This window comes from Cyclospora cayetanensis, unplaced genomic scaffold (assembly GCF_002999335.1).
Source record: "Cyclospora cayetanensis isolate NF1_C8 unplaced genomic scaffold, CcayRef3 CcayRef3_contig_95, whole genome shotgun sequence".
In the NCBI taxonomy this organism is placed as follows: domain Eukaryota; phylum Apicomplexa; class Conoidasida; order Eucoccidiorida; family Eimeriidae; genus Cyclospora; species Cyclospora cayetanensis.
Window position 1 is genome coordinate 19,402 of NW_020312769.1, and position 15,492 is coordinate 34,893.

General features: G+C 51.9%; 2 protein-coding genes across 2 annotated transcripts; one reads left to right on the top strand and one right to left on the bottom strand.

Annotated features, from left to right (window-relative positions):
* The first annotated feature begins 967 nt into the window (after positions 1 to 967).
* On the top strand, positions 968 to 6,383 carry LOC34618416. The gene is made up of 4 exons (XM_026336153.1): positions 968 to 2,242; positions 2,530 to 2,779; positions 3,136 to 5,495; positions 5,592 to 6,383. Exons 1-4 carry the CDS (start codon positions 1,028 to 1,030, stop codon positions 6,381 to 6,383), a joined length of 4,617 nt encoding a protein of 1,538 aa, XP_026191938.1. The 5' UTR covers positions 968 to 1,027.
* Positions 6,384 to 7,973: 1,590 nt separating this feature from the next.
* Positions 7,974 to 14,192, bottom strand: LOC34618417. Its single transcript, XM_026336154.1, has 13 exons — positions 13,436 to 14,192; positions 12,924 to 13,237; positions 12,579 to 12,620; positions 12,200 to 12,395; positions 11,559 to 11,803; positions 10,945 to 11,037; positions 10,444 to 10,623; positions 10,243 to 10,329; positions 9,589 to 9,826; positions 9,395 to 9,537; positions 8,974 to 9,226; positions 8,430 to 8,782; positions 7,974 to 8,324 (listed from the first exon to the last, which is right to left on the bottom strand). The coding sequence occupies exons 1-13, from the start codon at positions 14,190 to 14,192 to the stop codon at positions 7,974 to 7,976; spliced, it is 3,252 nt and encodes a 1,083-aa protein (XP_026191939.1).
* Positions 14,193 to 15,492: the final 1,300 nt, after the last annotated feature.

Here is a 15,492-nt window from a genome sequence, read left to right on the forward strand (position 1 = left end):
AGAGACATGTTGAATAATCGAAAATATTAATGCATTAGCAATGCGCAAGGGTGGCTCATTTTGCACTCCTTGGAAGCAATTCGACCACTCGCTATGCAGCAGTCGTGGGACTCACCTTTCCAGCTATCAATGCTATCATTATCGATTTAAAGAAGTGACTAGGGCCCTAAGCAGCAAACGGCATTATGTGTGTGAAATTATTATAAATAGACCGAAACGGAAGCAGGATTGAGAGAACACATTGGAGCAGCAGTACGACCGATCCATGGTGGCTCTCGCTCACACTAAACTGCCACATTGGGGGAAGCAAAAGAAGTGTTCGCTCAGGCATTTAGGAACGCTTTGCTCTTACCGGGACTTTATAATTTTAATCATCCATTTGTTGTCTTCATCCCCCAAACTAGCCGGCACTAGCTCCTAATTCTCTGCTCTCGAAGCACCAGCAGCAGCAGCCGCCATGGCTACTGGTTCGTCTCGATTGAAGGACAAGAGCAGCCACTCTTCCTCCCGTCTCCCGCTTCCCTTTAAAGCAAGAAGCAGGAGTGCATTGCTGCTTGTGTATTTAAAGTCAGTAGCAGTAAGCGAGAAGAGTACTACGAAGGAAGCAGCGCCCTTCTTCCTGTACCACGAGCAAGCAGCTCATGCTGCTTGACCTGCGCGCCCTTTTTCTCTCATTTTCCCCTTATCTAGAGGCTTTCGAGGGGCCCCCAATGTCGGCTTGAGGAAGAAATTCATTGTTTTCCCCAGTGCATTGCCCTAGGGGTATCTGTAACGTGCAATGCTGATGACATCACCGGGGAGCCCGCCGGGGAGGCGGTGGCTTCCCACAGGGCCTTGGCCTTTATCTATTATGCTCTCCTCTCTAATACTCGCAGTGCTTGTCAGTCTGTCTCCCTCCTGCACTCTCCATGCAGGAGCGCTTCCGGTAACTCCTCCTAGTGGGGGGTCAAGCTTCGTTGCGGGACCGGGTCCTACCCCTCGCCGTCTCCTCATTGGTTGGACGATCCGGCGGTTCTTTCTCACCAAAATGCCCGAGTCGCTGTTGGCAGAGAGATCACGGTCACTGCGGCTGATGGCTCCAGGGTGCGACTACGGCATGCAGTTCCTTTATTCAGCTGTCCTAGTCGCTGGCAAGCATTCTGGCTCACGTTCTTCCTTGATTGACACAAGTGTCGAGGACATTTTGATTGCATTTTTCCGTCTAGCGAATCTGGAAACCACCAGATTTCCTCTCCAATGGTATGCTATTGAAAATGCACTCAAACGCTCACATTCACGGGCAATACAAGTGGCCTTGAGGCGGCAGCAGGCCGAGCAGCAAGACTATGACAGTGATCCCAATAGAGAGAAGCCACTGGAAATCACCGTACCTGAGTTTACTTGGTTGCTAGGTCAGCAGGTGAGAGAATCAGAGTGGTTTTTTGATGGGAACACATTTCATAAACGAGGAGATTGCTCAATCCCTGAAAAGCTAAACGACCATCATTTGGGATTCATGAAGAGCCTGCCATTCAATGTACTTAGAGTTGCCCGCGGAATCGAAAGAGAAGAACCAAGCAAGACAGTGGCGCACCTTCTCGACGAACTCGCGCAGCGCGGCATCAAAACGGCGAGCGCCTTTCTTCTTAAAACAAATTTTTTGGATATACTGGTTTCCACCAGTGTGATTGATGAGACATTTCTGCAGCTGGATATTTTGTCAGAGTACATCTCGAACTGGGAAGCGTTTAAATCAAAAAAAGTTGTTCCTCCTTCTATTCCCTTTGGAGCTTCCACCGACATCTTGAAGACCCTTATGAACAAGAAGTCACCGAAAGAGAAGTACCCAAAGTGCCCCACTATGAGGTGCTACGTTGAAAGTGTCTGGACTCAGAGAGCAGAGCACCCCCTAGACAAGGATGCGAGACAGAAACAGGAGGAGGAAAAGAAGCCAAAGGAGCAGTCTAGCGAGTCCTTTGCAGAGCTCACGATTAGGAAGAAAACCGCTAACTCTCTCAAAGTGGTCGCCATAGGAAATACAGGACACGAAACTTTTCACAAGAGAAGCAGAAAGGTGTGGGACCGAGTCAAGAGCTTGCTAAGAGCTGATGAATTTATGGCCACGGTGGAGGCAATGAAGCAGTGGCATCAGAGGGAAGGCACAGATATTGCATTAGGGATAGGCGACTTTCTCAGTGAGCCTGGCATGCTCTCCGTCAGAGAGCCGGCGTTCAGGGAGAAGTGGCACGATGTCTTCGTCAAGGTAAAAGTGAACTTCTTATAGCACGTGTCGCTTCCTTTTGCCGCTTATCGTTTACACCCACGGGTCTCTCTCTGTTTCATGCAGTGTATTTTTCTGCCCCTTGTGTTTTCTTCTATCGTGCTAGCCGTTCTACCTTATGAAACGGCGCTTTGCTTCTTGTGGGAATGCGCGACGAAGTCGAGTGGGCCGCGGTAGAGCGGTGTCTCGGGGTGTCATTTCTTTCCTTATGGTATTCACGTGTTCTGCGTCTATATCGGGCTCCCGTGGTGTGGAAATTTACTCCTCAGGAAGCGGGATTGAATATTCCGTGGTATATGGTGAACGGCGAAGCAGAATCTATTCTAACCCCATCGGCTTCTTATCGGTACCATTATACGAGGCAGGACGTGAACTCTCACAAACCAGACTGGCTACACAAGGCCGTCATTACGATGGTCGCCAATCTTACGAAGGCAGATGGGGGAGCCGAAGACCAGGAATTCACTGTTCACCTTATTTCTATCGATACCTGGGCTCTCTTTGGCGGAACACCATTCTGTAAGAAAACGCATTTATTCTGTTCTCAACCAATTTCTGCTTTCACTATCGTTTTTACTTGGTCTCCTCCCTAGAGATCATGCATACCAGAGCAAATGCCCGAAGAGTTCGCTTTCGTACTTACACGATCATTGCGTACATAAGCTCCTTGCATTTTGAATTATTTCCTTGATTGGATCTTCATAGTTATCCTGCCACTCGCACCATCTACTCATTTACAATCTTCCACTATTTTCTCTGAGCTGCGTTTTTTTCATAGCTACTTTTTCCGTTTCTTCCTCACTATTCGCTCCATTGCAATTCCTCTGTATTCCAATTCTTCCACCACACTGCCCGCCTCTGCGGTGTTTGCTCAGATGATAACTTGGGGCACTACCAGGATAACATGATTGCGCTCAGCAATGCGTTGTTCCATTCTGCAAAATCAAAGGCAGACTGGATTATCGTGCAGGGTCACTATCCTTTAACATCTACTGCACCAGAAGCCGAAGAGGCTCGCTTCTCGTACATTGATGACATGGTGAAGAACGGCCGACCCAGGGGCCCTGAACACCGGCTTGTTGAGTTGTTGACTGCCTACCAAGTAGATGCTTACGTATCAGCCCACGACCATGCTCTGGAGTATCTGACAATGTCCGACTTGGATAAAAACAGCACTCTTGCATTCATCACCAGTGGAGGCGGAACACGCATCATGAGTGGTATTTTAGGGAGAGGCTGGATGGGGGTCATCCGGGGCAAACTCTTCCCAGTTCTCTGCTGGTCGGGTAAAAGGATTTTCTACAAACTTGACCCCGGTGGTTGCAAGCCGTCAGAAAAGGATCAGGCGCTAGCGTACAAATTTTACGCACCACAAGGGCCCAATTGGAAGATTAGTGTGAAGGAACGGATCTTGAACACTGTGGGCTTCGCTTCAATGAAGATAACGAAGGACTTTCTCATTGTTGATTTCATAGATAGCAGAACCGGCAAAAGAACTGGGAGAAAGCTACACAAACAGACTAATAGAGATGCACGTGCCATCAAATTCATTGACTTCTGGGAAGATGCTGATTTGAAGTATAAGGAACTCGAAATTGATCATGCAGCATTTGAAGAAGAAAACCGCGAAAGAGTGGCAAGTGAAATTGCGTTTCAAACGAGGACCCCAATTCTGTCAGAGAGGGTGAGGCTTTACGAGAAGGAGCTTGTCAACATGTACAACGAATACCAGCAGCTGAAAACTAAGAAGGCAATGTATGAGACCCTCACTGCTCAGAAAGCTGCGGCACTTGAAGCACAGGGGGAGAACTTGAGAGAATCAGCACTTAGCGAGGGTATGTATGAGCAGACTGAGCGAATCATGGAGCTTATGTACGTTATCGCTGCTGATCACACATACCTGTGGTCCAGGTACGAAGCCTTGAAAGCACAGAGAAAGCTCCTTCCTGCTCATGACAACCAGCAAGCAGAGGCAGTGCTCAAACTAGAAAAAAGGCTTGCTGAGGTCAAGAAAGAGAGAAGAGACATACATAAGAAATGCATTGAACAGGGATATTCCCCAAACGCGACTGATGCGGAGCAGATTAGGGAGCTGGCTATGAAAGCACGTATCTTGAAGAACGACATTCAAGAGCTTGAAAGCCAGATGGACAAACAAGCTCAGGAAGGAGCCCCAGCACAGAAACCAGCAGACGAAGAGACCGTGGACGAAGTTGAAATCAAACCTGTTAACATGACATTAGAGGCAAGGATTGAGAGGAGGAAGAAGCAGCTTGCAGATCACAAGAGCATAATGGAGGAGGTTGAGAAGCTTCCTGCCGGAGAAAAAGAAAAGCTCAGGAGTCACCTTGATATGATGCAGAACCAAAAGAATAAATTGATGGTGGAGATAGAAAAGCTCGAAAGTATTCTCAGCAGGAAGGGGTGGGCGGCCGACAGGAGGCCGTCGGAACTATGGGAGCAGCGGTTAAAGCAGTTTGATCTGGAGCAAACTTTGAAGCAGCTGCGTGCATACAAAGCTTCTATCATTGGCCTTCCCAAGTCGCAGACAAGAGCCAAAGACCTGAGTGGCGGAGTCATCAACATCGATTTGCAAATATTAGAGCTGGAGGAACAGCTGTCGGATCTGAGTGATGAGCTGCTCGGCACAGAAGAGACACCGCTGCAGGCACGATTCAAGCAGGAAATAACAAAGTTGCGGGAACTAAACGTGCTGGCAGAAAGCAGGGCGACGCTCCCGCCAGAGATGCTGGAAGATCCGGTGGTGAGGAAGACTTTAGAGGACGTTGAGCAAAAATTAGTTGTAATACAGCAAAATGTCGAAGTCATAGATGAAGAGATGCGAAGGGAACTGAGTGCTCAAGATGAAGCATGGATCAAACGGATGATTGTTAGAGGGGCAGACATGAAGGAGCTAGCCGAGGAGTTCTCTATTGACATTCAGGCTGTAGTTGAAGAAGACGAAAAGGCACGGAGAGAAGATCCGCAGAGACAGCTCACTTGGCTAGCTGAGCAAGAGTGGATAGTGCGGCAGCGGCTTGCGAGGTACGCGAAACTGCCCCCGAACCAGGCAGAGAGGTATGTCGAGGAGAGAACGCGCCTGCAAGCCAGGCTTACTGAGCTCTTACGGCTGAAAGATGAAGCCGAAGGAGCCCTGGCGGCCAAACAAGCGGCGGATACGCAGGAAGACACGGCAGCACACGCAGAGCAGAAGGAACAAAAGGAGGACACCGACGTGAATGCAGGTCCCATTACACGGAAAGCTAAGAGGGACAATGTAGCAGAGGAAATCGAAACGGAGCAAAAGATTATTGCAGAGGCAAAGCGCGAGGACGAAGCGAGTGAAAAGATACAAGGGCAAAATGAATCAAGCGAAGAGGAAGTAAGCGAGGAGGCAGTAGACGGGTTAGAGGAAGAATTGCTGTTTTCAGATGCACAGGAGGTGGAGGAGGACGGGGATGTATCGCCAGATGGCGTGTCCGAGAATGCAAGAATTTCTCCAGATACATCAGAAACAACGTTGCATGAGGCTGACGACTCCCTCCTGGACAGCAGAGGTTTTGCTGATAGTCCCGGCGGCAAGGAATCCTCAAAGGAAGGTGGTAACGAAGTGAACGGAGCAGAAGAGGAAGGTCTGCAGCAACGTCGCCTTGCTGAGTTGCTGGAATGGTTCCAGCCAAAGAAAGAGGAGACTCCAGTGAAGGAGCTGCAAAAGATCGACCTGGGACCGAAGGACCCTTGCGAAGGCGATCCTATGCTATATGTTGTGGTGAAGAAGGCCATAAATGCAGAATATGGCGCGCAGTTCGCGGAACGGTGCAAGAAGGTTTTCGCTTCCCGAGCTCACAGGGCACAGCGACGGTTTTTGGGTCTAGTGGACGACAGCGGAAATCCTGGTTTTTATAATTGGCCGCATATACACATTGTGAGGGGATTCAAGTCTTTGTTTGGTACCACAAGGCTCGGTGCGTTTGCTGCGCTTATGAAAAGTATGAGAGAGAGAATGGAGGACATTAACAGCAAGATCGGCGTTGCCACGTTCGAGGACATACTGGAATCAGAAGAAACACTTGAGCAGACGGACCTAGAAGAATTTGTCGTGGTAGACGAAGACGCCGATTAAAAGGTTCGTTGGTTTTGACGATAGCCTGAAATATTGGGCGGACAAGCACAAGTGAAGATTGAAATGGAACTTCTCTACGAATTGGCATCCTAGCAAGCAACGGAATGGCGAATTTGTAGGTATCTAATCATACAGACATGGACATACTCGGCTTCATATGTTGACTTCACCACTTCACTATATTACCTTGCGGCTGCATGCCGGGCTGCAACAGCTGCATGAAGGAAGAAAGGCTCGACACGTAGAGGCAGCCCCTTCTTACAATATAGCGTAATAGCCTTTACTTGAGCTTTCTTGGATGTTTGCACTTCTCTCGGGAGTTTATTTCTCTACGCAGCCTATGACAATAACTCCGCGATGACTAGGCGCGTTGTTTTCCCTCAAGTTTTGTGTTCCTCGGGAAGTTTCCCCGATGTGCAGAGCCCAGGAAGCGTATAGCCCGCCTTCCTTCGTTTGCCAGTCATTCTTCAATCCTCGTATGATATTAACACCTTTATTTTCTCGAATTGCTCCTTGCCTCGCCCGTTTGGCACCTGGGCGACGGGCGGAAAGAGAGGGCATCACAGGAAGGCTAGGTCATTTTTTTTCCCGCGCCGCGGTTACCTGTTTGCTGCAGACAGGTTTCGTGAACATGGCCTGCCGGAAGGCCGTGAACAGACGTGGAAAAGCAGATTTGTTCTATATCGCCAGTTGCACCTCTCGCGGGCTACTGTCGCTGCTTAACAGCCTGAAATGCTAGTGGTACTCCACTGTCTCTAGGTCGTCATCTGCAGCGCCCGCTGAAAAAGCAGGCCAGCTGCCTCATAGTGTATCACCTAATTACAGGGCAGGGGTCACTAGCTTCCCTTCTCTCTTAATGTCTCTACTGCCTACACTGCGTGCACTTACACTGCATGACGACATCCTGACAAGTTAGACGCCTTCCGATGGAAACCACTTTAAAACCCATCTTACAAAGAATCGCCCAATAGCGAAACAGCTCGTTGGAAAACCGTGAGCGTTACAGCTGGCCAAGGCCCTTCTCTCTACAGGCAGAGAAGCCGTCACGCTCTAGAGGCTGGCAGTAAGGGAACGAACAGGTAGGCACACTGTCCCTTCTGCCCCATCTCAGAATACGAACGTTCTTGTCGTACTTTATAAATTGTTGCTTCTTCCAACAGTTTTTTTTACGTGTGTGCGACATCCGCAGACAGACGCACGGGCGAGAGGTCTCTCCTAAGAGGCTCGCGGGCGCAGGCCCCTCTGCATTCAGTTTGGCTTCCTCCGTCCGCCGTTTCCTCCAGTGCACCTTTGTCATGCGTCTCCTCTCTTTGTGCCTCTAGGCGTCTTACTTGCCTTTCCGTTTTACTGTCCAATGAACATACACTTTCCTGCTCAGAGTACATCTAACTTAGTGCACTTTTGATCTCCCAAACATTTTTTCTCTCTGCGTCCGGCCGGCCCCCCGTCAGAGGCCCTCCCAGACATACACCCACACGCACACAAAACCTTGTCCTCCGCCTTCCAGAACTCAAACGCGGCAAGGTTCCCGTAACACCCGTTCTTCTCTCCAAAACGCCGCGGCATCAGCGCAAATGGCGCGTGCCAATTCTATTCATGGTGTGGAACCCCGCCCAAACTCTCTAACAGAGAAATATCACGTGCTTTTCCCCAGTCACTTTGGACCTGAGGGAATAAAGCACTGGGTAAAACCCCTCCCTGTGCCTGCTCCTGCGACGGGTGGTTGGCTACTCCCATCATAAGCCCGTAGTTGAAATTGGTACTGCTGCTGGTGCAACGCTCCTGCTTCTGTCCGCCGCACACATTCTCGTCACCTCCAAAGTGCAGCGGCAGCAGCAGCTGCTGCTGCTGAAATTGCTGTTGTTGTTGCTGCTGAAATTGCTGTTGCTGCTGCTGCTGGAAGTGCTGTTGCTGCTGCTGCTGGAACTGCTGCTGAAACTGATGCTGTTGCTGTGGCGGAGGTGGCGACAACTGCTGTTGCTGTTGCAACTGCTGTTGCTGCTGCGGCTGATGTTGTTTGCCACCCCTTCTTCTCGATCTGCGCACTCCAAGAGTTTCATGGCTAGACGTTCCTGCGTCTTTTGAGTGCGGGGCCAAGAGCTTCGCTACAGCATCACAGAGGGTTGCTAGATCCGGAGCATGCAGGGCCGTTTCCTGCTGCTGCAGCTGTGCTGTCTTTGCAAACTGCAGGGTGTTCCACAGGCGGCAAAGAACTCCGTGCGGCAATTCAACTCCTACAGAAGAAGCCTGAAGCGCCAACTGTCCGGCTAATACAGGGGCTCCGTTGCTCATGCATGCAGCGATCAGCGCGGTGCACACGTAGCCATCTATGGCGAAGCCAAAGTGCGCAGGCAGCTCATTCGCCAGTTCTAACGCGCGCTGCAGGTTGTTGCATTTCCCTACATGCGAACGCAAGAGGATACACGCAAGCGTGGCGGTAGGGGGGCTGGAAAAAATGTGTGTGCTAGGCGGGAGGCTGACAACGCAGGACGCACGATCGCATGAAGGGTCGGGGGTGGGAATAGTGAAACTCGCTAGACGCGCCTCTCGAATACTGAGGGGAAGGGAAAGATAACAGTTGCGCTCTCACCATATAGCTTGATGCATTGACAGAGTGTGTAACTGCTGGGTGGCACACTGGCCTCTTGCATCAGCGTGAGGAGATGCTCAACAAGTTGAGGATTCTTTCGCGTAGCCGCTCCCTGAATTAAAGTATTGAAAACGATAGCGTCCGGTCGAATGCCATACCTCTTCTGCATCTGCTCAAGCAAAAGCAACGCCTTCTCTAAAGGGGCGTCTCCTGGATAACAGCACAAGCCCTTGATCACAGTGCTATACGTGATCTGCGAAACCACGCAGCAGCAGAGGCGCAAGCGACAAAAATGCATGATGCGGGGGCACAAGAAAGTCCAACTCTTGCACAGCAGCCTCGGCCTGCCTGCACTCTCCGGGGAGCAACGCATGCAGTGCCGAAGCAAACGAGTCTGCAAATAGGCCTTGCGCTGGCTTACAAGGTCTGGCGTAACAGCTTCTTGGTTCTCCATATCACTGAAGAGCCTCAAGGCGTCTGCCATGCGCCCATTCGTGACGCAAAGATGCAGGAGAGCATTGAAGGAAATTGTGTTCAGGACCGCCTGTGGTTGCTTAACCTTTTCTCGATCTCTTTCTTTGCCGCCCCCAGCCGCGCCTCCCCCCCTGTTGCCACCCCCACCCCGGGATGGAAGGCAGCTCGCTGCTGTACCACTCTTCTCAGGTCCTGTCGCCCCTCTTCTCGTAGCGGCACTCTTACGCAGCACTGCATAGGCTTCCAACGCAAGCTTGACGCCTTGGTCGCTGTACTTGGAAAGGCCCTTTACGAGGATTGAAAAGTGAACAGCGTCAACAACTCCGTTGTATACCATGTGACAAAACAATTCGGTGGCATCTGTCAACAAGTTCTTGCTCTGAAAAAACCCACATGGCGAAAAAAGGGGTTTCAGCGAGAGGCTTTCCACCAGCGAATGCTCCCAGATACCGACACGTCGAGCAAGCGCACAGGATAAACTCCAACGGCATAGCACCGACGCGTGTGGGGCAGCCACACAACCACCCAACCCTCCCGCGAGTAAAAAAACCAGGGAGGGACAGAGGGAGGCAGAAACAGAGGACACGATCCTGCAAGCAATGCGACACCCCCGTGACGACTTCAAGAAGGCATCCGCTGACTGTGGATGCGGCCATGCACGCGCGCGCATGGGTGCATGCCGTGCGAAAATTGCGACGTCAGGAGTTGTGTACACGATGTTTCGTGGAGTTGACAACATGCCACAGAGGAGGAGCGAGGGGAGTGCGAAGAAAAGCAGCCCTAGGCGTTCCTTACAAGAAGAATATCGAGCATGCAGCCGTAGGTGTAGTTGGTAGGCTCGATGTTTCTTCTGCCTTGAAGTTCATTCCATAGACCCCAAACCTGAAGACCGCGCAAGACCGTGAGGCTATATATATGGCTGCCCATTATACACCCTGCTGTGGGCGAGGAAGCCACGTTTCGGGTGCGCTTCTGGGGGCTGCTCCAAGCGTGTACCTTTGTAAGATTTCCAATCCTTCCGTAGGCCTTGATTAGCGTGCCATACGCGTGTGGGTTTGGCTGGAGAGAGGAAGACTCGAACTGGAGCAGCAGACGCCGAAGACGGTCCAAATCTCCTAGCCGCAGTGTGGCGTCGATGCAGGTCGAAAGGAGGATTAAATCTTCGCAGGCATTAATCTGCACACCGAAAAGACACACAGCGCGCTGGGAGCAGCCGTAGGCCAAGTGGGCAGCGCGCAAGACTGCGCCGTTCGCAGAAAGGGAGCGGCGAGGCGGGAGGCTGTATGCGTGTACAAAGCGCACATAAAGCGTGCATATGGCGCATGGCCTCAGCGAGGTACTAGGGCGGATTGAAGCCACCGGGGAACGGAGCAATAGCACAGCCGGGAGGGGATGCCGCGCGCAAAAAGATGCGGGGGATGCAAAGAATCACTAGAAAAAAACACATCACTTTGACGTGAAAATTCCGGAGAGCAGATCGAAAGGCAAATCACGCACCCCGTCCATTAGCCGAAGGGTGCGCTGAATCAATTTTGGATCTTGGCCAGGCTGCAGGCTCTTAACCAGCGAGGAGATCGTGAACTTGTCGGGCTGCAGAAAGCGAACAGCAAGAAGCAAGCAACAGCCATATGAAGAAAACGGAACGCGATAGGCAACGCAGTTAGCGCAAAAGCAAAATCGCCCGACACACGGCGCCCTCATGGGGCAGAAACACACGACCGCGGAGAGCAGCAGCGAGCCATCCATAAAAGCGGCGCTCGTACACAACAGAAGGCGCACCAAAAAGAAATACTGCCGCAGGCGTTGGCCGCTAGGGATAGCAAAGAGAGCAAGAAAGAGACATAGAGAGAACAAGAGAGGTATAGAGACCGAAACGCGTAAGCACACACACACACACACATAGGCCCCTCTCGTTTCAGCAAAAAAACGTATAAAAAGGATGCACTCAAGCGAGATGCACTTCCCTCCCCCCGAGAAGCCTGTCAATGTATATCTAAAGATATTGACATAGATAACCTATATCTCTATACAAATCTATATATATATACCTATATCTGCATCAACAAACGCTAACGAGGCAAGAGAACCAACCCAAAATACGGGGTACCTACCACCATATTCGATGTACGCAGTTCCTCCACATAATGCCAGGCGCGATCAATTCGTCCGCAGCACACGGCGGCGTTTACGAGGAGATTGAACGAAACCTCATCTGGTGATACATTTCGATCTCTCATGCTCCGAAGGATCTTCTCTGCCTCTGCCAACTGGCCAGACACGGAAAACGCCTTCAGCATCGTGTTATACGTCACCAGGTCCGCAACACCCGCCCCCTCAATCGATTCAAACAACCGTTCTGAGGAGAAGGAAGGACGCAACAGCGCGCAAGCAAGGTGCACAATGAAGAAGCCCGACTGAAAATGTTAACGGGAATGTAGCGAGACTTCGCGCACATCGATACACATACATATACACATGTTCACACAGCACTGACATACACATACAGCACGGTAGAGAAGTGACACGCTCGAAGTCTTGTCCAGGCGGAAGAAGAGTCACACCAAGCGAGCAAACCGAGAGGAGAATAAAAGGGACGGTGGGTCCACCAAATACGCCCTTTGTCATTCCATGTGTGTATATGCATATATATATATATATGTTTTTATGTATATATCTACTTATATGCATATGTATATGCATATGTATTCATATATACATATATATATATGCAGATGTGCGTGTGCGTGTGTACTTGTTAAAAAGCTGTCTTGACTGGCGACGCAAGCGAAGAGGACGTAATTTAGCAGCTGCACATCGGGTGCAACCCTGCCCTCTCTCTGCACCTCTTCTAGCACTTTGAGTGCCCCAGCTCCGTCTCTTCGCTTGCAGCAGTCCTTGACCAGCCCCATGTAGTACTGCAGCGCTGCCCTTGTCTCCCTCCGTCGTGGCTTGCTTGTCTGTGAGGGAAGGCCTTTACGTCGAGTAGAAGTGCCTGCACTCCCCCCTCCTCCTGCCCCACGCCGCACCGCTGCGGCGGAGGCAGGAGGAGCCTGATGTGCTGCCCGAGTAGTCACGGAGGCACTCGCAAGCTGCGAAGCTAACATCCTTTGCTGCACTTGTTGATGTTGCTGCACTTGTTGATGTTGCTGCACTTGTTGATGTTGCTGCACTTGTTGTTGTTGCTGCACTTGTTGATGTTGCTGCACTTGTTGTTGTTGCTGCACTTGTTGTTGTTGCTGCACTTGTTGTTGTTGCGGGTGCAAGTCCAGCAGACTCTCCAGGGGGCCAAGGAACGCAGCCTCCGCGGAAGCGTCTTCAGGCTGCTGCTGAAGGGCGGCGACTCTACCCCCCAGGAAAGACGTCTGGATTGTGGTGAGCCTTTTGATTTCCGAGGATGGCGGTGCCTTGGGGGAGGCAGAAGGCGCCGAGAGGCAGGAAAAAGGAAGAAGCGGAAGGGGGGAGCCATCGGGATCGGCTTCGATGCTGAGTGTGTCCTCGTGGGGGGAAAGCGTTGCAGCACCGACCGTCTGAGAGCGGCAGAAGGAGAGATCCGTCAAGGGAGATGGCGGAAGCGCAAGCTCCCCAGCTGGACCTCCCACCCACGCCGAAAAGTCTGTAACTCGGCGGTTCCCAGTGTTGCAAAGGGGAGGCGCAGACACGAGAGGCGGTCCGAGGAGGCCCCACCGCTCGCGATCTTCCGCCTCGCTGCAACACGCCTCCTCTCTGTCCTCCCCTCCCTCCGAACAACTCAAAGTCTCTTCGCGCTCCTCAGTAGTCACACTGCCCCCGCCTTCCTCCTCCCCGCGCGGGGAAATACACAAATCTGATGCAGATGCAGGCGCCACGGCTGCAGTGGCTCCTCCTTCTCCTGCTGTTGCTGTTGCTGCAGCTGCCAAGTACTTGGCCGCCTCCTCCTGCCCCTCCCCCCTTGCCTTAGAACTGCGCAGCGTACGGGGGTGCCCCTGGAGCCACGAACAACACCCCTCACGCGAGCCTTCTCCCAAGGCCTGATCAGCAGACCGCCGGGAGTCGCTCAGGGGTGTGAATGTCTCGCAAGAGATCACACTTGCGCTAGAGTTGGAGCGTCTCGCATCGCGGTCTAGCCGCCTCCCCCTATGAACACACGTGCCGAGAGGCCCCTTGGCCTCCCGGGCGCGGGAGGACCTCTCTACTACCTCTGCATGATCCGCCTCCTCAGAAGCAGCGAGCTGCTGCACCTGGCCACCTTCTTGACCTTTGACCTTTCCCAGTACCGTCTTTTGCACCAAACACGGCCTGGCTGCCCCCCCTACGTGGGGAGCCGCGTGGCGCCGCTGCCGCCGACTTGAAATGGCAGCCAGTAAAATCCACCCTCCAATGAGCAGGAGCAGAAAGAAGAGGTCGATCTCAGTAGACGCGTCCACGATGAGGCACGCAATAAGCGTCACCGCAAATACCAATGCAACCAGTATATTCGGGAAGAGCCACAAGAAAAACGGCTTCAGCACGTCATGCGGTGCCCCCCTCTTTGCTGTGCCAAAGAAGAATGCGGCGAGGGAAGTTTGCGCCGCCGACTCAAGTACAAACGAACATGGGCAAGCGGAGAGACCGGCCTTTGCAATGCATGAGGGCCCTAGAGTTTCGGAGCCTTGAGGGCAGGCGTCATCTTCTGGAACGCCATGCCCTCCTTTACATCCTTCCGCATGCCTGTTGCTGTTTTCCATGCCTCTGACGGGGGCAGCTGCCAATCCAGCGGGGGTGGCCATGTGGCTGCTGCTGCTGCTGCTGCTGCTGCTGCTGCTGCTGGCACTCCCATCCCCCTGGAGGGAAACCGGGGGGGCGTCATCCGTCCCTTGCCCTAGAGAGGCAGCACGAACAAGCTCCGACTCCTTTGGAGAAGGTGGCTCCTGGAGAGGCACCGGCAGAGAATATGAAGAATGAGAAGAGGGCGAGGGCGGCCCCCGCGGACACGGAAGAATGATCCCAGGGGAGCTCCTCATTGTGTAAGGACGCCGGGTATGCGGATGAAAAACAACTTTAAAAAGGCGCGCTTTCTTCCGCCACGAAAGCTATCTTCGGATGTTCTGACTACACAGGATACTGACTGGCGGGAACACGGAGGAGGCCGAACCTACTATGCCTCCTATATGCATGTATGCATTAAAGACGTGAGAATGAGGATATCTCGCAGACAGGAAACTGCCCCTGAAAAGGCGCCTAAAAACTCCTTCAACAACCAAACGAACGCCATGAAAGCAACTGAAGACAATGATGGAGGGTGATGGTGGCCTGAGACAAACGAAAAGAAAGGGAGCGGCGAAGAGCCATTAGAGGGGGAGCGGGCGGCACCTCTCCTTCTTGAGAAAAATACTCGGCCGCACCCTTTCCAGATACGACGAAGAAGAAGCAATATTGAGCAAGAAAATAAGAACAGTAGAAGTGCGATTCAGCGGGAGCAAACAGCAGCAAAGGGCGCACAGTAGAAGGAGGAATGAAGGAGTGAATAATACAATGACAGTGCGGGGGTAGAGAGAGATGGCCGTCCCAACGGGAAAAGCACTGTCCAACAGAGTGCGGGCTACAGATATACCACGAAACTGAACCCGGTGGAAAGTAAAACATGAATTGAGATACACGTAATACGCAGAAACAAACTTCTACCTCTCCTTGTCATCGCCCTTTAGGCTTGTGGCTATAAGCTCAAACCATACACGAGGCCCTGGATTGAAGAGGGAGAGGCAGCAGCACATGGGTATTTATGTGCTGCTTTTTGTACAGCCATACGGACAGTAATACGGACATACCAATCCAATGGCTTCACTATGTGCCTTGTGCTCCCGTCCCTCGCGTTTTCTTTAGGCGACAACCCTTTCCTTGGCGAATTACCATCGCCGCCAAACTGCTGCCGCCAAAGAGCCCCATGCTACGGCCTCACTAGAGAACAGCTCCTACGAATCACTTGCCTACTTTAGACAGTTTTAGTATTTATACTGAGCCGTCAAAAATAATCCACTTCTGCTATCTATTCTGAGCTCAATGTTCATCGGTTGGCCTCGCGGCTCCACT

Excerpts from the sequence above, each read along its gene's own strand:
- LOC34618416 (XM_026336153.1), top strand. The coding sequence starts at position 1,028 with ATGCCCGAGTCGCTGTTGGCAGAGAGATCACGGTCACTGCGGCTGATG. Across the intron at positions 2,243-2,529 it reads GGCACGATGTCTTCGTCAAG|GAAGCGGGATTGAATATTCC; the intron begins GTAAAAGTGAAC and ends TTTACTCCTCAG. Across the intron at positions 5,496-5,591 it reads AACAAAAGGAGGACACCGAC|GACGAAGCGAGTGAAAAGAT; the intron begins GTGAATGCAGGT and ends GCAAAGCGCGAG.
- LOC34618417 (XM_026336154.1), bottom strand. The coding sequence starts at position 14,192 with ATGGCCACCCCCGCTGGATTGGCAGCTGCCCCCGTCAGAGGCATGGAA. Across the intron at positions 9,538-9,588 it reads CCTTCCATCCCGGGGTGGGG|AAAAGGTTAAGCAACCACAG; the intron begins GTGGCAACAGGG and ends AAAGAGATCGAG. Across the intron at positions 9,227-9,394 it reads AAGCTGTTACGCCAGACCTT|ATCACGTATAGCACTGTGAT; the intron begins GTAAGCCAGCGC and ends GTGGTTTCGCAG.